At 45.8% G+C, this 25,586-nt stretch overlaps 1 protein-coding gene across 4 annotated transcripts; it reads left to right on the top strand.

The window, feature by feature from the left end:
- Positions 1–395: 395 nt before the first annotated feature.
- Positions 396–25,107, top strand: LOC147187697 (chromatin-remodeling ATPase INO80-like). Of its 4 annotated transcripts, none has more exons than XM_086100536.1 (36): positions 396–534; positions 2,222–2,277; positions 2,382–2,583; positions 2,988–3,121; positions 3,190–3,257; positions 3,325–3,471; positions 3,611–3,731; positions 3,795–4,000; positions 4,106–4,159; positions 4,246–4,449; positions 4,536–4,740; positions 4,804–4,871; positions 5,054–5,257; positions 5,529–5,609; positions 6,017–6,112; positions 7,073–7,132; positions 7,220–7,362; positions 7,466–7,668; positions 8,311–8,396; positions 8,613–8,780; positions 8,873–9,006; positions 9,136–9,203; positions 9,282–9,375; positions 9,587–9,779; positions 9,988–10,128; positions 10,269–10,494; positions 17,894–18,021; positions 20,495–20,589; positions 20,721–20,793; positions 21,018–21,176; positions 21,246–21,348; positions 21,440–21,528; positions 21,990–22,145; positions 22,375–22,585; positions 23,671–23,886; positions 23,967–25,107. In XM_086100536.1, the coding sequence occupies exons 3-36, from the start codon at positions 2,426–2,428 to the stop codon at positions 24,143–24,145; spliced, it is 4,671 nt and encodes a 1,556-aa protein (XP_085956662.1). In that variant the 5' UTR covers positions 396–534; positions 2,222–2,277; positions 2,382–2,425; the 3' UTR covers positions 24,146–25,107. The 4 variants fall into 4 exon arrangements, with proteins under 4 accessions (XP_085956662.1, XP_085956663.1, XP_085956664.1 ...); XM_086100537.1 differs by having other exon boundaries at positions 21,993–22,145; XM_086100538.1 differs by having other exon boundaries at positions 397–534; positions 22,414–22,585.
- The last annotated feature ends 479 nt before the right edge of the window (positions 25,108–25,586 follow it).

Genomic DNA, 25,586 nt, shown 5'->3' on the forward strand with positions numbered 1-25,586 from the left:
CAGTTATTAAATAGGCGTCTTATTTCACGTTTATGACATCAATTTGTTTTATAATTACGTAACAGTCCTTTGTACTTGGTCATACCATATATGGAATTTCCTCATGATGACGTACGACGTAGCTCGGTAACCGTCGCAGAGAGCAGACACTACTAATCAACATCAGAAAGTCTCATATCTGCCGTGGTATCTTCAATTCACCGTCTCGACACGCCATAAAGTCACCCATTAACACTTTCAGACTTATTTTTATGTGTCGTGTGATTTAAATGTCAACGTCTCGCCATCGGACACGCCGAAAAGCGTGAGGCAGTTGCTCGGCGCTCGATATCAAAGCCTGCTCCTTGCTTTTGCCTCCATGGCGTCGTGTCTCTGTGCTCTCTCAGTAACAGAAAGTGGCCGCCTCTCCGCCGCCGCTGCAGACTCAAAGCTCAGACTCGCTCGGCGCCTTTAACCGCCATTTTGGAGTCAGGGAACCGAGAGTCGGCAGCAGCGGCGAGAGACAAGCGAAAGGGGCCACACGGGGGGGTCGAGGTGAGAGACACTGTTACGGCGAAGGAGCAATGGTGAGGGGAAGATGGCCGGGAGGGAGAAAAGAATTAAAATCACGGGGAGCACACACACGACCACGACTTGAACTTCCCCCTACAAGGACACTGGAGGCGCGGGCGGGCCGGTTAGGGCCTTGCCGCTTCCCCCGACCAGCGGGCTAGACAATTAAAGTCATTAAAGCAGTATCTTTATATATAGTTAAAGCAGAGGAGGTGGTTGCGGCCTTAAAGAGACAGCGCGGGTGTGTTCACTTCATATTACTGTAATGTTATGTGAAGACTGTCAAAACCCCCGTTAGCATCCCTAAAGCTAAAGCTAATACGGCGCTAGTTATCAACCACACCGGCCCAAAGTCCACCCCACCCGGGCTATAAAATACGATCCACCCCCTGTAAGGTGAACTGATAGCATCGCCCTTCAACTGAAGTTGCTGTGATGCGATGCGGCTAACTGTTAGCATCTGAGCCGCCTTAGCTTTTTGCGCATTCCAAGCTAACCGTCCATCAGACAGTTCAACGTTCAAGGTTAGCCAACCAGCTTGCATAGGCTAACTCGGCAAGCTAACCACAACTGGATGACAATTGACAAGTTTCACTAAAGTTTAGGACATTTTTTTTTACATATTTTCTCAATTTGCGTGGCAGGGATTAAGTGAAACTGTGAATTTGGTGTTTCTCAAATGAGGGAAGCAAGTCTGCCTCACAGTCTTAAGGTTCGGGGTTCGAATCTCAGGACTTCCTGTGTAAAATGTTCATCTTCTCCTCGTGCTTATGTGGGGATTCTCCTCCCACACATGCATTCAAGTTTGTAAAAATTCAATAGGTGTCTTGTGATTGTTTATCTACATGTCCCTTTCGATTGGCTGGCGACCAGTTCAGGGTGTACCCCACCTCCTCAAAAGTCAGCTGGCATAGGCTCCAGCTCTCCTGGTACATTAATGCAGACAAGCAACAAAGAAAATGAACCGATGAATGGATCTTCACACTCTTCTTTCATATTTTCCAAATACTTTTGTTTGTTTCTTCCCCTCATATATTTCTATTAGAATAGTCAATATATATTTTTCATTGAATGTTTTTGTTAGGGTTTCAACTAATAATAAATCCCTTTCTTTTAAAACAGGACATTATTTCAAATTGACAGTGCAGAAAACATTAATTATGATTCAGGTGTTTGTTTGGTCTGTAACATGTCAGAACATTTTGTAATATTTTTTGTGGCCACTGTCATGCACTAATGTCTAGTATAGCAGTTTTAGCTGAATAAAATTCCTAATATTTTTCATCCACTATACATGAGTTGCATTTTTTTCATATTTAGCTATTTTTTCCACATTATGTGTGTCATTCATAGTCATTAAAGAAGTCATTTTGTTTGTTTGTTTTTAAGGTAGCCAAAATAGGTCCACGTTCCATTTTTGGGTCCTGAGTCTGACCCAGAACTGATTCAGACCATCAACCTTGACACCTTGGTTTTCTTTTGTGAAAAAGAACAGGCATGTCCTCAACAAATTATCAACATAAATACATAAACACAATAATGGACACAATAAATGTTTTTTTTTAAACTTGAGAACTAATGAGACAAACCTCCCATAAACAGCATAGTGGATGGCTATTTTTTAAAAATTCTTTTTGACATGGAATGATCATACATGATTTTGTTTTAGGGTTCTGTGTATCCAAAATCCTGCAACCGAGGATAATGAAAGCACTTACAGAGGAGGTAGGCCCACAATTGAGTTCTTTGTTTTTTTGAAGTTGCATTTTATTTTTTGAATGAATAAGGAACCATAATGGCCCTGTGCCCTTCATTGCCACCCTTTTCAGTAAAAATCCCTGCCCGGCCGGGCGGGTGGGCGTATCCAGACTGCATGGCATCGGGGCAGGGCAGGCGGCCCGAGCCGGCCGTTGCGGCGGGTGGCTCGACGGGCCTGGCCAAACCTCTCTACCTGCAACGCTTGGAGCGCTCCCTCAGGCTGGAAAGCTTTCTGCACCAGACGGCCAACATCTTCAACAGAGATGTCACTAGGTACTGTCAAACAAGTCTTCTATACTATCCTGCTGTCATTTGACCATTCTTTTCTCGAACTATTGTGATCGTATTTGGACATCCTCTCACACCTCTTTTGTACAAAAGCAAGCATTTTGTAAGTTGTGTAAAAAGGGTTCAATAGATGGCAAGGCATGTTCCACAACGCAAGCTTCATTAGAACTCAATGCAATAATAATTCTCCCGGTCTGCCCGGCGATAATCGTGCCGTCTAATCAGCAGCTTGAGATGTTACACCCGTAAGGGGGATGGATCATCTCGGCAAAGGAGAAGTGGTCACTCACAGCAAGTCAAGACAGACAACAATATTTTCGTGAAATAGTCCTTTTATGTACATCCTAGTGTACACTCTGAGTGTATTTCCGCATTTGTGACTTTTCCAGCGATGATAGCGACGACAGCGACGATGCTTTGGGCTCTGGGCTCTCCATCGAACCCTTGATGGTGAAGAGGGAGCCATGTGACCAAGGGGAGGCCTTTGTCGAAGGCAAGCCCCTCAATGGCGTTCTTCTGCAAGGTAAAGCCGTGAGACGTTCCCCTCAAGTGTCCACTCATAACATTAAATGTGATTTTTCATTTCTGTAGACCAAAAGACGGACAATGCTAACCTGTACAATTTCTCTAAAATGAAGAAGAACCGGAAATGGTTGAAGGTGATGCATATGTTGCACTATTTTGTCCGAATGCACCCTTCCTAAATTACTCCTCCTCATTTCTCAGAGCCTGTTGTTGAGCGACAACACCACGGACTCGGACACGGACTCGGACGACTCGGACTTCAGTATGTCGCGCGACGAGTTGCACGACATGCTGAGGCTTCACCGCTACACCAGGCAGCACCAGAACAAATTTCACACGGACCGCGAGGTAACCCGAAATGCCACTGTGGCATAAGGGAAAATTAGGACATAGGAAGTTCCACATCAGAAATTGGCCAAAATTCCAAATTCCCATTTTTGTTGAATGCGGCATTGACTTGACATTTTTCCATCTGGTTGTGCTGCAGCTTCAGCACTACCAGTTCTACAGTACGGGCCTGCTTTCCAGTCAAGACCTCTTCTATGAGCAACAGCGCCACCTCATGGGCCCAAAGAAGAAGAAAATCAAAGAGGAGAAAAAATTCAAGGGTAAAACAATAAATTCTGACATTATCCCAATCATCTGTTAACATGACCTGTTTTTCTCCGCAGCCAAGCTGAAGAAAGTGAAGAAGAAGAAGAAACGTGGCGAGGGTGACTTTTCGGATGAGGGTCTCCCTTATGTGGCCAAGACCTTCGCCAAGTTCTCACAGGACGCGCCGGTGCCCATACTGAAGAAGAAGCACCTGAGTGTGGAGCAGCTGAATGCGCGCCGACGCAAAGTGTGGCTCACTATTGCCAAGAAGGAGGTCCCCAAGGTTTGGAAGGCTCATCTATTTGTATGCAATTTAAAAAGTCCCATCATATGTCACCTTCAAAAGCACAATTAAAAGGTTTCTTGCTCCATTTGTACCCTTTGGCAGTCTTTCAAGCAGAAGACATCTGCTAAGAACCTGGTGTTGACCAATGCTAAAAAGGTAAGTCCAATACACCTTGCAGATGTGTTCTGATGAACCTCCCAAGAACATGTTGGATCCTTTTTTTCCTTTTGGCCCATCTTCAGTTGGCCCACCAGTGCATGCGGGAGGTACGGCGCGCCGCCATCCAGGCACAGAAGAACTGCAAAGAGACGCTGCCCCGTGCCCGCCGCCTCACCAAGGAGATGATGCTCTACTGGAAAAAGTACGACAAGGTGGAGAAAGAGCACAGGAAGCGGGCCGAGAAGGAAGCGCTGGAGCAGCGGAAACTGGACGAGGAGATGAAGGAGGTAGGCAGAGGGCCAGTGGCTTCACAACAGGGCAGCAATTGGGCAGCTCGCATGCCTCCGTTTTGACACACTTTATCCGTTTCCAGGCCAAGCGTCAGCAGCGCAAGCTCAACTTCCTCATCACGCAGACGGAGCTCTACGCCCACTTCATGAGCGGCAAAGCCTCCGCCGGTTCGCCGGGTGGGGACGACGCCCAGGAGAAGATTCTCAAGAAGCTGGACGACACCAGCGCGCGGCGGCAAATCGACATCGGGGGAGGCGTGATGGTCAACGTGGGACAGGAGGACTACGGTACAACGACTTATTTCGACTAAATCGTCTCAAAACGTCTGAAGTGTGATTATTTGCTTTTAGACAGTGAATACTACAAGTCCCAAGCCCTGAGGAATGCACAGGAGGCCTACCATGTCCATCAACAGAGAGTGAGTTGATGTCATGCCGTTTATGTATTTTTCGATTTTAGCCCCGTTTACAAGTAACAGTCAGCTAGTACAATGCTGGTCAGATAATAAAGGTTTTCATGATGTCAGAGATTTTAGAACCAGAGGCTCAGAAAAACGCCGCATTGTCAAACATAGTCAAATTCTCCATTCTCCCGCTGTAGACGCGCAAGTTCGACGAAGACTCCCACGACAGTCGCTGCGCGTCCTCCTCTGCGGCCGCCACCTCCGGGTTTGGCGAGAGCTACAGTCTGGCCAACCCGTCCATCCAGGCTGGCGAGGACATCCCGCAGCCCACCATCTTCAACGGCAAGCTGAAGGGCTACCAGCTTAAAGGCATGAACTGGCTCGCCAACCTCTATGAACAAGTAAGACAAGGTGTTATTAACGCTTTCAATGCTAGCCATTTAAAAGAAATTATTGATCATTTCTATTCTTTTTGTTAAATAATTGTCCTCGCTAAATGCTCAAACCAGAGATGGACAGGACTTTTCTACACCCAGCCCCATAAAAAAACAGTTGATGGCAATTGATGTCAACGGCTCTCCTCGCTAGGATTCCCGTCAAGGGCTTACAAAGAGTTAAGAATGGGCTGATTTTGTTAATGTTGGTGGATTAAAATGTTTGGATTCTTTGCAGGGTATTAACGGTATCCTTGCGGATGAGATGGGACTTGGGAAGACCGTGCAGAGTATCGCCCTGTTGGCCCACCTTGCAGAGGTACGTGCTCTCAAAGAACCACTATGAGTGTCTTGTCGTTATCAATTGCTCTTAAAAACTATATGCTCTACGTTCTTATATTGCGGTATTTATTCAGTCTACTGCTAGAAGGGAGATTAACATTACGGCATGTAGCATGTTAGCATTCTACCAATTCTCATTAGCATCGTACACAGGGCGATGTGTCAACTCTAATTCATTGTGTTTTCTCTCAGAAATGATGATCGCTAAATGCAGACTGCATGGACAGTTCCTCATTATATTAGTACTGAATTCAACTTTTTGCTCTTTGCCTTGACTTGTACCCATTTGTGGTGACCCGAAAAGTCAAGGGAAAATAAATACCGTATACACTTGAATATACACTTGAATGTCTTGTTTGGGTTTTTTTTTCCATCTTAACCCAGAGAGACAACATCTGGGGCCCATTCCTCATCATCTCCCCCGCATCTACGCTCAACAACTGGCATCAAGAGTTCTCACGCTTTGTGCCCAAGTTCAAGGTGGGAATCTTTGGTACACTCATATTTCACGCCGTTTGAAATATGCTCACTAGGAGGCAGTATTCTACCTAAATACAGTTACTGCGACTTACTGAAAATGATGTACGTGCCGCACACTCGCTCACAGAGACTCACAAGGCTGTTCCCTCCGACTCAGACAATAAATCAGCTCCGGTCTATTCTGCTAATGAGCTGTGAAAAGAGCGTATTACACAATTTGAAGATAAGCTTCCTCAAGACTGACTAAAAACAATTGAGTGGCGGCCGGTGTTGATCGATGTAATGATGCAGAAATGCTTTTCACATCGCGTTTGTCAGCGACCGAAGAACAGATGCAGTGATTCATGCTTGTTGCTGAGATAAAATGTTTCCCTCGGGAGCGTTGTGTTGGTTTTGTTTATATAGGGGTGTTTTTTTTTTTGTACTAATATTGATTCACATCCCTTTATAAATATGCTACGTTCAATAGGATTTTGATCAAGGCTCTTTAGAGTCGTCTGACGTTTTGTCCTTCACCACACTGGGCAGCTCATTTTGCTTCAGGATGCCTTAAGCTTAAACTGTACCCTGCAGAGATGATACCATGTGCCAGAGTTAGCAAAGCAGCCCCAGAAAATATCCAAGACCAATCTTTTTGACACCAGGCAGCACATCTCTCTCCAGAATGCCTTGATAGTCATGGGATTTCAATGATGCCCTGATAGTGTCGAAAAGTATGTGATGCAGCGAAGAACCCCCAGAATGTAACCGAGCCTCCGCCATGTTTCCCAATATGTAAAGGAAGTCTACCTACTGTGAATCATGGAATAGGCTAACCTGTGCTGTATGCGCCACAAGATATCTTGAATCTGTGTACGGTCAGGCGCAAAGAAGCACAAAAATTATTTTCATGCATGTTTTCAGCATTTATTTCAGTCCCATTTTCTTCCTTTTATTAATCGAGACCTGTTTGTCCCTCAGGTGTTGCCATATTGGGGGAACCCTCATGATCGCAAAGTTATTCGTAAATTCTGGAGCCAGGTAAGCAAGAGCTGAGGATGCTATCAATGCTTTTTTTTCTCTTATGATTTGTAATTAAGATCTGCCTCTGTGTGTGTGTGTGTTCAGAAAACCCTCTACACTCAGAACGCACCGTTCCACGTCGTGATCACCAGCTACCAGCTGGTGGTCCAGGACGTCAAGTACTTCCAGAGGGTCAAGTGGCAGTACATGGTTCTGGATGAGGCCCAGGCGCTGAAAAGCAGTACAAGGTAAACGTGTAATTGAGTGTCCTGTTTGTATTCTGTCGGGAGGGGGGGGGGAGATTTCTCATTACACACACATCACATTTCTCACTATTCTGGCGATTTTTAGCGTGCGGTGGAAGATCCTCCTGCAGTTCCAGTGTCGAAACAGGCTGCTCCTCACAGGGACGCCCATCCAAAACACAATGGCCGAGCTGTGGGCCTTGCTGCACTTCATCATGCCCACCTTGTTCGATTCCCACGAGGAATTTAACGAGTGGTTCTCCAAGGACATCGAGAGCCACGCCGAGAACAAGTCGACCATTGACGAGAGTGAGTACTGAGTACGACGTCTGCCTGAAATTGGACACCAAGTAAATCTAAAATGTGCCTGAGCGGTTCATTCTCAATATTGCCAGATTGTAATGTCACAATTCAGCTCATTTACATAACACAGCCACCGACAATGATTTTCTCGCATGACTTGCAGGCTAGGCTGGTAGAATATCTGCCATTACCAAGCGGCCAACACTCTGAGAAACTCTGTCATAGCAAAGCCAGACGCTAAGGAGAGCTGCAGTGTTGTTGAATTCACAGATTAGCATTGGCCAACAGCGTTATCAGCTACTGATTGTCAACGTTGTGTTGGCTGCGCTGGTAGTATTTGCTTGCCTCCTACCAACCCCCCTTGCTCTGCTGCTAGTCGTCACAGTGACAAAAGTCTTCTCGTGTTGGCACATCCTGGGGTAGAATGTGGCCTGCACCACAAAACGGGCTAATTTATTCGGTGGGTAGGGGGATTGGGTATTTCGACAAAGCATTTTTATCAGTTCAGCTTGGAATTTTAAATTGTTGGCAAAATAGAATAATATGTCTACTTAAAAAAAAAAAACATTGTTCTTTTTGTCCATTTTTAGAGTTCCACTTTTTTTGCCACAGCCCCACATTGATCTTTAACTCTTCCGTGATTCACAGACCAACTTTCGCGACTGCACATGATCCTCAAGCCTTTCATGCTGCGCAGGATCAAGAAGGATGTGGAAAACGAGCTCTCAGACAAGGTACAGTACACACATATAGGCACACACACCAACTCATGGGTCGCCTCACACACTCACACCCCCTCTGTGGGAGTCAAAAGTTCACCACTCCCCCACATTTATCTTTCTTTTCCCTTTTCCTTTCGTCTCATGAGATTATGGTCATGTCAGACGTCTTTCTTTGGATTAATTACCTTTCTCGAATGGTGCCGCTCGTCCCTCAACCCTCCAACCCAGATTGAGATCCTGACCTACTGCCAGCTGACGTCTCGGCAGAGGTTGCTCTACCAGGCCCTGAGGAACAAGATCTCCATTGAGGACCTGCTACAGTCCTCCATGGGCACGGCCCAGCAGTCCCACAGCACCACGTCGTCGCTCATGAATCTGGTCATGCAGTTCAGGAAGGTACAAACAAATTCAAATTGTCAGTCAAGGTACCGCTGGATTGTTGTGCCTGGGTCGGTATACAAATAATGTCTGGGTTTTTTTTTCTGCAGGTGTGCAATCACCCTGACTTGTTTGAGCGGCAGGAGACGCGCTCTCCTTTCCACATGTCCGTCGTGCCCTACGTTTTGTCCAAGTTCCTCTACCGCCACGGCCTCCTCTGCGCTAACAGCCAGGCCACAGACAAGTAAGACTGGCACACGTACACACACGCACACACACACACACACACACACACACACACACACACACACACACACAGTCCAGAGCAGCACTGATCTTGACCTCACAAAATGTCTCCACGTGTCTCTCGCAGGTCACTGCGTGTGCTTCTGTCTCCCTTTTCCCCAAATCATATCCAACAGTCGCTCTTTCACAGGAGAGGTGAGTGGCTGTCCAAAGGTAAACTTCCTAATTTGTTTGTTTATTAATTTTTAACATTTGCTTTGTCAATCAACCCAGGTGACGATGCAGGAAACTGTTTTTCCTTCCTGCGTTTCATTGACGTGTCGCCGGCTGAGATGTCCAACCTCATGCTGCAAGGCACCTTAGTCAGGTTGATGCCTAAAATAATATTTAATAAATACAACCCCCCCACCCCCAAAACGAATTCAATTTTTTTCTCTGTACAGTAACGATATGAATTGTGTCATGTTAAAAAGCAACCTTCAAAATGCAATCCCTAGAAAAGTGTTTTTTAACTCTTCGTTCATATTTTTTTCATGAATATTCCCTTCCCTGCTTTCCTGGTCCTCTCATTTCCACAGGTGGTTAGCCCTCTTTCTGTCCCTGAAGGCAGCATACCGACTACATTGTCAGCAGCTGTTTGCCCTCCAGGAAGAAGGCGCGCGGGACCAAGGGGGGGCGTCGCGGTGTCGGACACTGTCTCGCAATGACCTGCTTTTGTGGATACACAGACCTTCGTCCTTCCCCAACACGCAAACCAGCCCTGTGCTACGGGTAAGAGGGCTTCCTGCAGCACAACTGCCAATTCAGGGTTCAGAATTGCCAATAGATGGCACTATGCAATCATCATTTCTCTTCACTGCCATATAGCTACTCACAAATAACCACGCATTTGGCGCATGGAGATGGAAATGTGTGGTTTCACCCCCCCCACCCCCCACCCCCTCCACATGGATATCAATACCTTATGTTTGTGCTTTAGAACCTGGTCTTCACGGCCCTCAGGCCCGGCATGATCGGGCACGCTGACGCAACCATCCACTGTCGACGTTCTGCCACCTCCCGACTGTGGCCGTGCCAGCCCGCGCTCCCGCCCAAGTTCCTGCTCGCAGCCACACCGAGGGTATCTATGTTGTGTGTGTGTGTGGGGGGGGGGAGAGGGGGTGATATTGACATCTAAATAGCCATCTAAAGTCTGCAGTTCAATTCTCACCTTGTTTTTCATGTGTTTAAAGCCATGATCTCGTTGTGTCGGTCACCTAGGTCACGGCGGTTCCCATGGAGCGTTACTGCGCCGATCGAAGCGCCGAGCACGAGTGGCGGGTGACGCGCGTCGGCGGTGGTGCTGTCTTCAAAGAATGCTTCCTCTACGGCACGCCCGACCTGGCCTCCGACTGGCGGCGCAGGTCCGGCGCCTTCTTCCCGCAACGGCCCGGTGGCGTCATGGCCGTCTTCCCCGAGCACGGCTGGTCGTACATTCGGATACCAGGTAAGTCACGTGGCATGCGGCTATACCATAAGGAACCTGGAGCAGCCATGACACTTTATTAGATACACAGGCAAACTCTTTTAAAAAGAGCGATTAGATTTTCCAATTTACACAACGTGGAGACTTCCATGTTGTGGTGTACGTATTGTTGCGCTACTCGCAGTAATGAGGAGTTGAGCTTCCCAGCTTTATTTCCTACATGCACACACCTCCGCGGCGTGAGGGGTCCGTGGGAAATGCCACAAAAGGTCAGCTCAGGGTTGAGAAAGTGAGTAGAACGGGGCCTGTCAGCATCCTCTACCTTTGTATATGTATGTGTGTGTGGGTGTGTGTATGCGTTATCACAATCGATGGCGGACGCAGACGTGCGCTCGAGCGCAGAACCTGGCTCGGCGGAGTTGCGGGTCACTCTGAGCAAAGTGGAGGCTGATGGATGTGCGGCAGGAGAGAGGCCACCACATTTGTACACACAACACTTCCCTTCTCACTGAACCGCTCACAATGATAAATGTTCACTTGTCATACTTTGTGTTGACCACCCTCCTTTTGGCTGCAAATCTCTTTGGCAGGGAGCATGAACCCACATGCTCTTTTTGTCCCTCGTTATTCGTTCTTCGAAACATTATCCGTTGATGAATTGAGGACAGCTTAGAATGCAAAAACAAAGAAGTGCAGCAATTTAGCATCACCCATCTGTTTCGTTTGTATACCTGCTTCTGATTTGGGCTCATTTGTTTTCAGGATTCTGCCAAAGTACGACCCCTAGATTTCGTGAAAAAGTTTGCCTCAAGGCAAGAGTGCTGACCACCTCTTTGATTTTTTTTTTCACACATGCTGTTATTATAGATATGTTCGTCTAATTTGGTGTCCAAATGCGAAGCTGTCCCCCCCTCTACAGACTTTGCTACTGAGTGAATTTTGTGAGGTTTTGTTTTGACCAGCGAAAAGAACATGACTAGAATAGATCAAGATGAGTTTTCAGAAACATATTTTTACCTACATACAGCGTACATTTTAGATGGACAAACGTGGTGATGAATAAGACACACATCAATGCAACCGCATGAAAAATAATGATCCCACCCCAAAGAAAAAAGAAAAACAACTTTTTGTCGCTTGCTTTTCTTGTAAGTGTTTTTGTGCCACAGTGTGAAAGCAAAAACAAGGATTTGCGTGTCACTGTGAGAACCGTCTAAGCGCTCTTATGAAGTTACGAGGAGGCGGACAAAGCCAGGAAGTTGATGTACTCCTCATTGTTCAAGCGCTTCGTTGGATAACACTATTCGATGCTGTGTGTGTGTGTGTGTTGGCCAAGTCTGCGAAGAGTCCTTTCAAACTCCTCCATGTGTTGTGTCCCGACTTGCAGCCGTGTGTTTCGTGGCCCGTGAGGCAATCTCAGGCCTTTCTTTCTGTGCGTCCCAGTCTGCCGCTTCTTTCTCAGCCTCGGGAGGAAGGAAGTGACCCAACGGCGCGGCACCCGTCCTCCTCCGAACACATTGTTGCCACATCAAGGCTCAAGATATTGTACAGTAGCCCAGCCGAAGTTTCCCAGCCCCCTCCCCCGCTCTCCCCACACATTTCAGAACAAATGGCAAGGCTTGAATGACTGTTTGTTTTGACCAGCGTGGCGTGAGTACGATGGTATCAATCGAGGAATCTAATCAAGGGCCTTATTAAGGAATGAATCCGCACAGGAGGGAAAAAACAAAGCCTGTGGGGCACTTTACAGTATGCATTTTTGCTCACATTTTGAAACAGTTCCCAGGTGTTTTAATAACATGTTTGTGATGTGCTTTCGTCCCTAAGTCGCGTTATTGCGTCGTGTACGGTCGCTGTAAATGTAATCACACCGAGTGAGTCAGCACAGGGGTAAGGCCAAAGTGGTTCATAACATAAAAGTAGGCTAATTGACAGGATGAAACAAAACAATAAAAGCAAAAATGAGATCACACTATAGTTCTAATTTATTTACTATTAATTACGCCATGTTCTCAACTCCTTTTTCGCCAAGTGGTGCGAGAAGCGAAAAAAATATCTCCAATGTTCGATTTTATTTACTTTTTTCCAACTCTTTGCTTATGGATGCAATTTGTATTGTTTTTTTGCTTTTTTCTTTCCCCCCAATTCACATTTTATTAGTCAATGGGAATACATAGAAAACATGTCCTGTTATGAAACACAACTGTGTTGCTCTCACGCTTTAGGAATTATTTGCGGAACATTCCAGTGCGACACCAAAATAACCTTCCGCTGCTGTCTTTGCGTCTCCTGCGCCACCGACGGTAATTATAAGAACCCCCCCCCCCCCCCCCCCCCACAAAATCACCAGCTTCTCACGAGGGTGCGCCAATTGACAGATCATGGGCGTGATGAGATGTTGTGACGTTGAGGAAAAGGTTTTGCAGCGTTCAAACGATTGTATTTGGAATGCGTAAGCGAGCATCAATCGTGTCCATGGGAGAGAGATGCCAGCGCAACCCATGTCGAGGGCTGTGGGAAGTGCAGCCCGGCTTTCCTGTCCCTTCAAAGGAATGCCGCTGGTGGGTAAAAAATGGCAGGAAGCGCTCTGATAGAGGGAGGAGGCACAGATCAACACGGCCGGCACGGCAGCCTCGCTTTAGTTTCATCTGACTGGCACCGTTGACCCCTCGATGGAATTTAGTCCAAAACAAAATGTCCAGCTCAGCAAGTTGGAGGCCCAAACAAAAGCCAGTAGATAGTAGACGGATCAAGTCTCGAAGTCGACTGAAGGGGGAGACATTGCCCACACGATTATCACGGTCCCGTGTTTTTTAAATTTTTTTTTATTTTTTTTGTGGTCAAACCTCAGTACTGTAATTGACTCCAATGACAGAGTCAGTTCTGTGGCGAGACACCCGGAAAGTCTTCATCAGGCTGCCGCGCTGTTGCCCCCATGTTTGTGGCCAAGCAGTGGCGTCACGGTCTTCCCAGGTTTCCGCATATACATTTTTAGAGGGGAATCACTTTGGCATCCCACATGAGAACCCGGTACATTTGGTACGCTAAGTGGAATGTGCTGTAATCTTTCACTTACTTATGCTAAAAAAGCAAATATTATGCAAAAAATATATATATTTTTTGCATAATATTTGTGTATTTTTTATTACATGCCTGTCTTAAATTGAGTAGCTCATCAACATTTTTGTATTTTGTGTCCAATATTTTGTCGTGACATTCTTATTTTGGCTTGTAAGATTTCCTTTCTCAGTCTGTGCAACGTTCATAACCTGGGGCCCCCTTGTCAATAAGTTTCCGATACACGCTAGCATCCAAAACCCGCACGCATCTGTCTCCAAAGACCGTGTTCTGCCATCGCCACGACTAAATTAAGTTTAAGCTTTCCTGTCGATGGTAGCAAAGTTGCGCCTGGCTAATATTTCCATCAATTGTAGTGCCGAACAAGTATTGCCCATTGACTTATTGATCGGGCTGTATAATGTATCATGATACATTGAGGGCCTGACAGCAGATTCGATCGCACCTTTGACCCCCATCTGTCTCCATTTCTCACATAACCGACCATCCATCATCTTTCATCGAGGAGATCGGCCACCACCTCTCTCCAAGCTGGCCCAATTCCAGAGGGGTGGGAGGGTGGTGGTTACAGGACAGGACGAGAAGGGCCGGCGTGGCGTATTAATGAAATTAGCGCCGTTAGTTGGTTTGGAAGCATTAGGCGCCAGGCTCCGGGGCTGGGCCGGGGGTTAATTAGTTGGCAGCAGGCCTCTAATTGGGTCAGGACCGTGTCAGGCCTCTGGCTCTGGCCCTGCAGGGATTGGATTACACTGTCGGGGGACAGGCAGCCAGGGGGCCTATGGGGGGGTCTTTTCTTTTGGTGACGGAGGATGGTGAAGGAGCTGTAGGGGGTATGGAGGGTAGAGAGGAGGGACGACGCGGCTAAATCTGCCAGCAGGATGCACGGGCGGGAGGGGCTGCCTGGGTTTAACACCCCTTTTAGACTGGATTGGATTGGAGTGTGTTTCTGTTGGGGGGGGGGGGGTGTTTTGCTGGTACTGTGAAAGCATGGCAGGTGGTGAAGCTTGATATGTGTATCCACGGCAACAGCAGAGTGGTGTGACACCAAATGGGATTTGCTTGCATTTTGGGGTGTGGCGGTCGCCATGCTGTCATCTCTGGTGCACTACTTGTTTTTGTGATGTTATGTTGTTGAAATTATCATAAATAAAAAAAAGTTCCTTCGTATGCGAGGTATATGTCATGATGCTCCGGTCAAATGGCGGCGACATAGCTGGCTGCAGTTAAGTCGTAATTTCAATGAGGTAAATATTTGTATTAAAAGCGCCTCTCGAACGTAAATTAATCAAATATAAAACAGTATGCTTGAACTGTTGCGCACAGAATCCGTTGTAAACTGAGGATTTTTCAAAAATATCTCCATTTTAGTCCCGTACTTTATGTTCGTATTGTTAAGTATTTGAATCATTTGTTGTATTTTTTGTCAGCGTTCTATTGATCTCGAAATGCAGTAAGATACCACAAGATGCCGCTGAAGTTCTGTCTCAAATAGGAAATGGTGTCTTGTATGTTTGAGTGATAAAGGTGCATCTCGACTGGGAGACTGACTGGTTGTGTCTTTTGGGCCATCAACAAGTTTTGTCTGGGTTCTTAGTGGACGTTACAGAAAATTTTCGCCACGTGGATTTCCGGTCAATGTTTTTGTCCAAAATTAAATGAGTAAGCCATTTATTTTTAAAGCTAATGTTGTCAGGTGAAGACACATGAAGTGTTTTTGAATCATAGTTGACATTTATATGAAATATAATAGGCAGTTGAAAAACCTCTTGGGGGTATGTCAAGTCCTTGTGATCTTTCGCAATTTGCTGTGGGATTCAGAAAATAATAAACAGTCATACTAGATAGGCTTATCAACATTATTAAAGTTCAAAATATATTTCACAATTTTAATTCATTTTAATCTGGTAAAAGCCCTTCTCTAAATCAGGCCATCTGTGTACAAAAATCCTAAGTAGAATACTGGGCGGAGACGGGCCGCATAAATAGTGATGACTTCATCTTCTTGGCTCTGGCTCTTGACGCTTTGTGGGACTGCGTTTGGGAACAATGTGTCTTAGGGATTTCTTTTGTTTTCATCAAAGATTGACTTTGAGATATCTTGTTCAGATCCTCACTTTCAGCCTTGTAACGAATCATCTGAAATGTCAGCAACAGAGTCTGGAAGCATTAAACGTAATATGCTAAGGAGCAACAGATTGCTGGCTGGAGCCAAGAAGGACTGCTTGCGCAAAGCAACACCAGTTGTGGATTTAAATCTAGTCAGTCGGCAAGGAATCTCCGTCGGGCGGCACATGGCTGATGCTTTCCTCATCCCCTTTCATTTATTATAAATCATTAATTCACCGGAACCGGATTAAAAAAAAAAACATTCACTTTAGGCCTCTTTAAACTTACAAAAACACAACCGGATAAAAAAGACCAATTGCTTGCACTTCGTCCAATGCTAAGAAACATCTCAAAATTGAGCTCATCCCCGTTCCCCGCGACCGATAAGGACTGAGTCCGGTGACCCAGAGGTGAGCCCCCCCAATCGCTCCCCAACTCCCCCGGGTGTTTCCCCTTGTGCATCGCTTCTATTAGTTCCTCTTTAACACCTCTGCAGGCCCTGACCTTGTTTGGGCGACTGCCCCGAAAGGTCGCAGGTCGTGGTTCAATCGTAGTGCACATTAGCATAGAATGCTGCAAGTCATGGAGGAAAAGGGTTGAGGGTTCCGTTGGGCTCTGCCACCTGTGATACGACGACAATATGAGTGTGCCCACCTCTGTCACCTGCGACGCTTATAACATGCAACCGTTCACTGAGGTGTTTGAACTCCTCTCAGCCTACCGGCACTAATTGTAGTCGTTCTTCTCAGAGGATGAACAATACCACTGGCAGTGCTGTTATGTTTGTCCGTCTCGTTGGGTTCAATCCATCGCTTAAAGGGTTTGGGGACTGCAACATACCGTAGATGAAGAGTTAGCATGAAGCTAGCTGACTAAAAGGCTGTCTTGTACGTTACAACGAAGGTGTACAATAGCAATAAAAAGCAGCCCCGCTTAAATATCGGCATCATTTTGAGATTTACAATGGGTGCCGTGTGCTCACAGTTGAATCGGAGCCGGGCTCTCCAACAGGGACTCCCTGGCCTGACCCTGGCAACTGACCCCGGAACAGACCAGGTGGGGGTGATGTGGGGGGAGTCTATAAGATATCCTTTATTAGTCCCACACTGGGGAAATTTACAGCCTCCAGCAGCAAGAATGTAGGCAGAAAGAAGAAGAAAAAACAGACAAACACCGTCCAATTAAGTGCAATATAAATACAAAATGGATAAATCGCAGTGCTATTTACAGTTGTTTTCCACATCATTCAATTATTAAATATTATTGTTGCTATTTTTTATTCAGCAGCCTGACAGCAGTTGGTAGGAACGAGCGTCTGTATCTCTCCTTCTTGCAGCGCGGGTGTAACAGTCTCTGGCTGAAGGAGCTACCTAGTGCCGTCAGGGCGGGCTGGAGAGGGTGGGAGGGACTGTCCATCATAGCTTTTAGCTTGGTTAGCATCCTTCTGTTGCCCACCTCCTCTACGACCCCTCGGTTTGACCGTCAGCAGGTGGGCGGCGTCGCGCGACCCGCCGTTGTTCGGATGGCATTATTGCCTCATCAAGTGGACTTTTTCCACACTCGCCGGAACGTGGGCCTCCGCCAACTGTTGGGTCCATTTTTCTTCTTTTGTCATTGAAGGATGTATCTCACCTCTTTTTTCTTTGCACTTTTCTCCCACTTGTATTCTCACGCCCTGCTCCCTATTAGCAGCCCAGTCAATAAGGCTTCTTTAACCGATCAGCCTGCTTTAAGAGGATTGAACCTCACCGAGCTGATCTGCTCTGGTGAAAGGGGCCTTTATCCGCGAGAAGATGGCTTATTGAGGACTTGCATTGATTGGCAGGATTGTGGATGACCTACGAATGAAGACGCTTTTCTTTGAGTAGAGGGCAGACTTACTTAAATGTATACAAGGGCTCCTTGGTTGTTTTTTTTTTTTTTTTAGTTACGAAGGGCGCGCTAGAAAGAAGGCCCGCTCAATTCAGCCCATACATTTATTTTTGATTTGAATGTTTCATATTTATGTATGTTCATGATGGGGCAAAAAAAAAGACATGAAAAATACAATGTGAATTTTTTTTGGGGAAAATACAGATATGTTAGAAAGAACTACAGAATATTATGACAAAAATATTTTTCAAAAAAATCTAATAGAGAAAAGAAATGGTCAAATATTTCAGAGTATTAGAAAAAAAATTAAGAAAATGCCTGGTTAAAAAAAAAGTTAAATCATCTGTGTCTCTTTTCCCCGCAGATAAGGAGAGCCTCATCACGGAAAGTGGCAAGCTTCACATCCTGGATATCCTGCTGAGTCGACTAAAGATCCAGGGACACAGAGTCCTCATCTATTCCCAGATGACCCGCATGATCGACCTGCTCGAGGTAGCAAGGCGCACACGTGCCACACACTGCTCAATCAATCCTTTCTTAAACTTCACCCATTCACAAGAACTCACCCAAAATCTCACCCTTTGTGCAGTGAAGCATCCATTGAGGTTGAACAATCCTAGTTAGGATTCATCGATATGCCCCACCTAAATGTTGTCATTAAGATTCATGCGTTATTCATTGCAGACAAATGCCCATAAAAAACGTGACTGTCAGGTGCATCTAAGCCTGTTGTTTTAAGAAGTCCCCCCCCCCCCCTTCCACTGCCCTCTAATCAGCCTGCCGGTCCCTCGTTAGTGCACTCATTAGGTGTGTAATTAACAGGTCCGGGTTAACGAGCAGGGTCTCATCTGGAGGGGACATGGAAGAAGCCAGATGGGTGAGGGGGGTGGGGGGAGTGCGGAGTGGGCGAGACAGGAGTGGCAAGAGCCCCTGGGGGGTTGAATCTAAGACAAAAAGAGAGAGGGATGAGATGAAATAGAACGATCGACAATGTTTTTTCTCTTGAGTGAATATCGACCCTATTGCGGACAGACGCCACAGACTTTTATCAAGGTCCTTATTAAGGTCCTTTATCAGCTTTTATAATAATAATAATAATAATAATAGATTTTATTTATAAGCGCCTTTCAAGACACCCAAGGACACTTTACAATAACAAAAAACACAAAACAATACGGGTTGAGTATAAACCCTTTCATGCACCCTGTAACCTGATACATGGATCAGCTGTCCACTGTAGTGATCGCTGGCCCTCAGATGGTTAATTCAGTACAGGCAATTATTTAAAAAAAAAAAACCCAACAACAGATTCCACTCTATAACATTGTACATCTATTGTTTAACATACAGTAATGACACAATGTTCAATATGTGTGAACAGTTTTTGTCACACTTTGCATCAATTCAATGGCCATTGTGCTGCTCCTGCTGCCGTACTCGTCTTGGCCACCTGGGGACAATATAAGAAGAACAGACGTATATACTGTACACTGAGATGGTCTCAGCACTTTGGGCTGGAAAAAAATATATACTGGGAGCGCCTCGCATAGCAGGGACGCAGGAAAAAAAAACAGCGTTGAGAAAACGCTCATTTGCCAGTGACCTCATACAGTAATGGATGGCGGTGACAGCATCCTCTCGGCTAATGGGTTAAAGAGCCCTCCCACCCCAAATGATGCATTGGAGCCACCCCGGCCGGCTTCTGGGGCCCGTCGCAGATGGAGTTGATGAGCGAAGGAGCGCTCGATGCCAATCTCTGTCATTAGCATCGTTGTTTTTGTCGCCGGTCGGCTGTTCACTCCCATTGACGCGGTGTCGCCGAGGTGATGGATCATGGAGACCTGGGTGGCCCGGAGAAGAAAAACATTGCTGCCCAAAGCGCCGCGAGGCTATTTCTCACGGGTGCTTGAAATTCTTGCAAATGTTGAGATATCGGCGCTGGAATGAAGCGTTAAATTTGAACGGTTGTGTTTCAACAAATAACATCAAATGTAACAATTTTGGAGTAGAGCCGAGCTGCGTCGGAAATGTTCCAGGACACAAAAGCGTTCATCCCAAACTACAAACTTTGAGTTTGGCCACGATTAACCAAGAAGTCAAGTTAAATTTATTTTTATAGCCCTTAAGCACAGAAAAGCCTCAAAGTGCTTTCACATGCCCACTGTTGGCAAATATTAACGACATCCCCTGATCTTGACCCCCAGGAGTGCAAGAAACCCCTGCCATCCCAAAAAAAGAAGTCTACAAAGAGATTCTGCAAAGTTTAGTTCCTTACTCACCCGACCTCGCTCTCTGTGATTCTTAAGATTGCCACCGACATCAGAAATGAAGATGCAAATCCAAAGGCGGCGTTTTGGTGAGCGCTAATGTAGCCTTCACTCGGAACAGATGGGCCAGTTGGGATGGCAGCCAGAGAGATGAGCGCTGGCCTTGTCATGACTTTGGTTTCGAGAGGGAGCAAGGGGAGAGGGGGGTTTACGTCGTGTAAAATCCTGGCTATCATCAGTAATGACTCGAAAGGTTTTGATGCGACGCTGACCGTCATGTTTCACAGTGGGGAGGTCAGAGGTTCGAAGGGGGTGTGGGGTAGCGCTGAAAAAGGCAGATCAACATGTCACCTCATCACTGCTATTTGCGTTGACCCCTTTGCTCTTTAGCCCCCCCCCCCCCCCCCCCATCCCACCCTCCTCTCCAACAAATTGGCAGACCTCTGTGCGGATAGGATGTTGACTTCAGTGTGGCTTGAAACAGCATCAAAATATCCACTATGGAGGACCACTAAACATGAATTCCTAAAAATTAGTTTCAAGGTTTTTGGTAAAAGATGACCTTTAGTTATTCAATCATGCGAGTTGGCGAGTTCTTATTTTTTTATTATTATTATTTTTTTTGAAACAATGTGTGCCCTTACAGTTAAATTTCTTCTTGTTTTCTCGACCATTTGCTCCTCCATTGTCCTTCCCAGGAGTACATGGTTTACCGCAAGCACACCTACATGCGACTGGACGGATCCTCAAAGATCTCCGAGCGTAGAGACATGGTGGCGGACTTCCAGAGTCGGTGGGTGGATATTTGTTCCAGACTAGTGCCTCTCACTTCAATCCAAAAAGCCTCCCATTGTGTGACGTGTTTGCATCAGCTCAACGCAATTTCGACTGTCTCCTCCCCTCCGTCTCACGATCTCCTGTTAGGACGGACATCTTTGTATTCCTGCTCAGCACCAGAGCCGGCGGGCTCGGCATTAACCTGACCGCAGCGGACACTGTAAGTCACATTTACATTACTACACTACACTAGCATAAAAGTGATCAAATACTGTACAGTGCAGGTGTCCAACTCACGGCCTGGGGGCCCAGATCCGGTCCGCGACATCATTTTATGTGACTTACGTGATCAAACCTTCACAGTACATCTCAAGCGACAGCAAACTCAGTACATCTGTCGATCAAGCCATCTTTCTCCACCTCATCGTCGTCATTCTGTTCCAGGTCATCTTCTACGACAGCGACTGGAACCCCACCGTAGACCAGCAGGCCATGGACCGGGCCCACCGACTGGGTCAGACCAAGCAGGTGACCGTCTATCGACTCATCTGCCAGGGGAGCATCGAGGAGCGTATTCTGCAGCGGGCCAAAGAGAAGAGCGAGGTCCGTGATTAAGATGTCAATCACACGCTGGTGAAGTTGAAATCATTCTAACAGCGTCTCTGTGGTTAGATCCAAAGGGTGGTGATATCCGGAGGTAACTTCAAACCTGACACACTCAAGCCCAAGGAGGTGGTCAGCCTGCTGCTGGATGATGACGAGCTAGAAAAGAAACGTGAGGGTTTTTTTTTTCCCCCCTCAATCTCTAATTAAGACATGCAAAAATCTGAAAATGTATTTGGGGATTCCCATTTCTGTGTGTGTAGTCCGCCAGAGACAGGAAGAGAAGCGGCAGCAAGAGGAGAGCAGCAAGGTCAAGGAGCGCAAGAGGAAGAGGGAGAAGTATGCTGAGAAGGTAAGACCGCCAGGTTTTAAAAGGGTTGGAACATTTCCAGTAAATTTCCATGGGAAGTTAAGGTGGGGAATTTTGGAAATATTCCAAATTGGAAACTAGTTTTGTGTTACCTTGTGGGACATTTTTCATCAAAAAATGGTGGTTGAATTCCAATTACTCAGCCTCTGGGGGTTCACGACGGTCTGTGACAATGTTGCGCTTGATGGTGTACAAGTGATTTTGACACCCGGCGAAGTGACCTGTGAGGTCAGGGAGTCATTAGCCGTCCTCCTCCATGGAATCACATATCCGATGTCCACACAATCTGGGCAGTAGTTGATATCCATATGCGCGTTGGAAAAGCTGAGTTAGCTCCTTTTGGAAAATTCGGCTCCATTCATCATAACCTGGCGCTTTGAATTTTGATGGAATCTCATGAGATTGTAGAGGCTGGACGCTTTTTTTTTGTGTGTGCGTGACAGAAGAAGACTGAGGAATCTGAGATCAAGAGGAGGAAGGAGGCCAATGTGGTCATCTTGCACGCGCCCTCGGCCGACAACTCCAACTTGTCGGCGGATGGCGACGACTCCTACATCAGCGTGGAGATGGACTCGGCCATGCCCAGCCCCTTTAGCGAGGTGAGGCCCAAGGGGATTTGTGAGGTCACGTCTCACATCCAACAACTTACGTCGTGTCTCATTCTTCATTTTGTCCTTACAAATTCTGCTTCTCATTTCCTCTTCCCATCCTCTTGATGTTATCCCGTTTGCTCCCGATACCAACCCCTCAACGGGTCAATTCCCTTTCTTAACTTTCCTGGTACCGGGCCCTATCCCCTGAACCCTACGTATGCATCCTGACCCCCAGCCTGTGTGCTTGTCTCCGTGTGCTCCTTTCGGCCACCAGATCTCGCTGAGCAGCGAGCTCCAGCCCGGCTCGCTGCCGCCGGACGCCGAGGCGGACGAGAGCAGCAACGACATGCTGGTCATCGTGGACGAGCCGGTGACTTCGGCGCCGCAGTCACGAGCCACCAACTCCCCCGCCTCAATATCTGGGTCCGTCTCGGACAACATGAACGGTACAGTGCTCCCGTGCTCAACCACGGTTCATCATCCGTGCCCCTGCTATATTATGTTCTTTTAAATACAATATTATCCACACTTCTGTTGAAGTGCGCCTCGCGGTATGCCGTTCAATTTTTAAAAAACAAGCCCCAAGTAGTCACCGCTGCCAAGCTCCGCCCCCTAGTCCTTCATTGTTATAAGCCATCCCGAAAGTGTAAAGTGGGCTGACCCTTTTTTGGTTTAGTGCGCTGAACATTTGCCAATAGAATTTGTAGACCAGTGACGGGGAGATTCCACTGGAGTATTTCACAAACAATAGCGCCTGACAATGGGCAAAATATGGGAAAAGTTCCTTTTTTGTTCCCTTTTATGTGTTGGTGTACAATGCTGTGTTAAAGTCCATTCCTGATTGAAATAATGGAACGGAATACATTTGTCAACCGTAAAATACCACGTAATTAAAAATAAAAATATTTTGACATAAATATTACAGAATATTGTGAAAATACAAAAATTAGAGGAAATATTTGACAGAGAATAGAACTATTTGGAAGAAAAAATATTTGATGAAAATATGCATGAAGCCTATATTTAAGAATTAGAGAAGGAAATCCCCAGATATTAGGCAAAAAAATATATAGAAAAATATGGAAAAAATATTATACAAAAGAGCAATTGAAAATAGATACATTAGGTGAAAAATATTCAAATATTAGAAGAATTTCAAATATATCTGAGGGTGAAAAAAAATATAAAAGTTTTTAACACCCAAAAAATTCCTGGATCTAAAGATACTAGACAAAAACTACAACACTACTAAGATCATTGTTGATGTTACGTGTTCTGTTGTTTTATTGTTATTTTATGTGAAATGTTCTGGAAAGCGCTTTGTTACTCCTGCAGCTGCTGTGAAAGTGCGATATAAAGATGTATTATATTGTTAAAAAAAAAATCTAAAAATAGTAGATGAAAATTAAAGAAATATTTTTAATAGACCAAAAATACCAAACATTAGACAAAAAGAAATTACATTACAGTACAGCCATTAATATACGGGATATTAAGGATTCATGATTGTACATTTTGTTCTCCTGTTCAGGTATTTTGACCTCAGATACCGTCAGTCCGGGCAGAGGGAGGTCGGGCCGGAGTCGAGGGCGGCCTAAAGGATCTGGTGGTGGGCCCAAGTCCGGAGGTAAAGGCCGCGGACGCAAGTCAACAGCGGGCAGCGCGGCGGCGATGGCGGGAGCCATGGCAGGCGCGGCAGCCGCCTCGGCGGCGGCGTACGCCGCTTACGGCTACAGTGTTTCCAAAGGTTGGTGTGATGGAATTTAAAAAATAAAAATGTCTACAAATGTGTGGTTGAAGCGCTCTCATATTTCACTCCTCTTCCAGCGGGCCTGGCTGTTTCGAACCCACTGCCTTCCGTCGGTCGCCCCGGCCCCGCCTTTAACCCCGCCAGAAGCTCACCTCCGCAGGCCAAGGGCGTCGGCACAGCTGCCGCTCCAAGCCCCGGCAAGCAGCTGGTTCACGGACACCACCAGCTTGCCAGGAAGAGCAAAGGACCCCAGTGATGCACTCATCGAAGTGCGCTCCCATTAGACCACACGATTGACCTAATCTCACTGTGATCTTTGAAATGCCACCCACCCCCTCACCCCCATCCACAATAGTGCCTAAACCAATAAACAGTACAGTATTAATTTCAAGACAACTGTTTATTGTCACAAATCACCTTCCAGGTTTAATTTTAATGTGGTCAAGTACTTCTCCCCAGACTTCTCCTCCAGACTTCCAAGGGCTGTCCACTGAACTGAGCGACGCGCTCCTTGTACATCAACAACCCAAATCCACTAGGTTATTTAACAATTTCGCGGACCACCCTCCATTTCACTACTGACTCCAAATGTTTGCAGCTTTTTTACTGAAAAATATCCTATTTTTTTAATCCCCGAAGACAAGCGTGGCAGGTCTTCACATTCGGACACTCAAGCCAGCAGGATTTCCATCAATTTTCCTGTTCATTGTGTCCTGTAAAAATGTTCCAAAATGAGTTTCAAATGACAAATGCTGCTAATGGAAAATTAATTATTTCAACGCAAAGAGTTTGTGGTCTAGGAATTAAGTTATTTCAGTTTAGAGTAGCCAATTTGCTGTAACTGTGAATAGGACATTCACTTGTAAAATTTGTGTACATTGTATCGAAGTCACTATATATCTGCTGTATCTATATTTTTGGGGGAGGGGGGGGGGCAGCTCCTGCGCTTGACGAACATGGGTCTATTTTGGTGTTGTGTGAGTGCCCATAGTAGGCTTGTGTTGAAAATGTGACGACAAGTAGATGTTCCCCTGTATCATATATACAGTATATAAACACAAATACATGTGTGTACATAATGGTGAGGGCGCCGTCGTCTTTGGCTTCCACCTATGCCCTCCTGTCTATTTTTATAAGTCACGTGTATATTATGAACAAATGGATCTGTCATTTTACTAACAGGAAGAATCATGTGGAAATAAAGAGTGCTAAATCCGTCATTTGTTTTATCATGTCTGATATAATGCTGATTTGGAATCGAGATAATACTACAAACCTATTCATGCCATTAGAGTCATGGAAATATTGGGAATGTGTGTGGAAATATGCAGTTTTGTGAGACTTTAACATGTTATTTTCTCAATTACCACAGGATGGGGTTGTAGTTGATGAGATTATAATAATGTCCGTGGTCCTTTGGGGGGGGAAAAGTACAATACAATTACTTTGATTTAATCCAGTTTTGTAAAAATGATCACATGTAAAAGAATAAAATAAAAGTATAAAATATATATCAAAATTACAAAACCATTAGGGGGAAAGACAAAAATAATACAAGTATGGGCGATTAATAATTTTTTTTTATTCACTCAACAAAATGTCGGACTTCATTTCCCACAATCCTCGCTGTCTTCAAACTCGCGTTTTGCACCGTCAAGTCGCTTGCTTCTCACCGGTTCTTAATTAAGCTTACACAG

Source organism: Hippocampus guttulatus, chromosome 20, assembly GCF_054856545.1.
Source record: "Hippocampus guttulatus isolate MCC_2025c chromosome 20, RoL_Hgut_1.0, whole genome shotgun sequence".
Lineage (NCBI taxonomy): Eukaryota > Metazoa > Chordata > Actinopteri > Syngnathiformes > Syngnathidae > Hippocampus > Hippocampus guttulatus.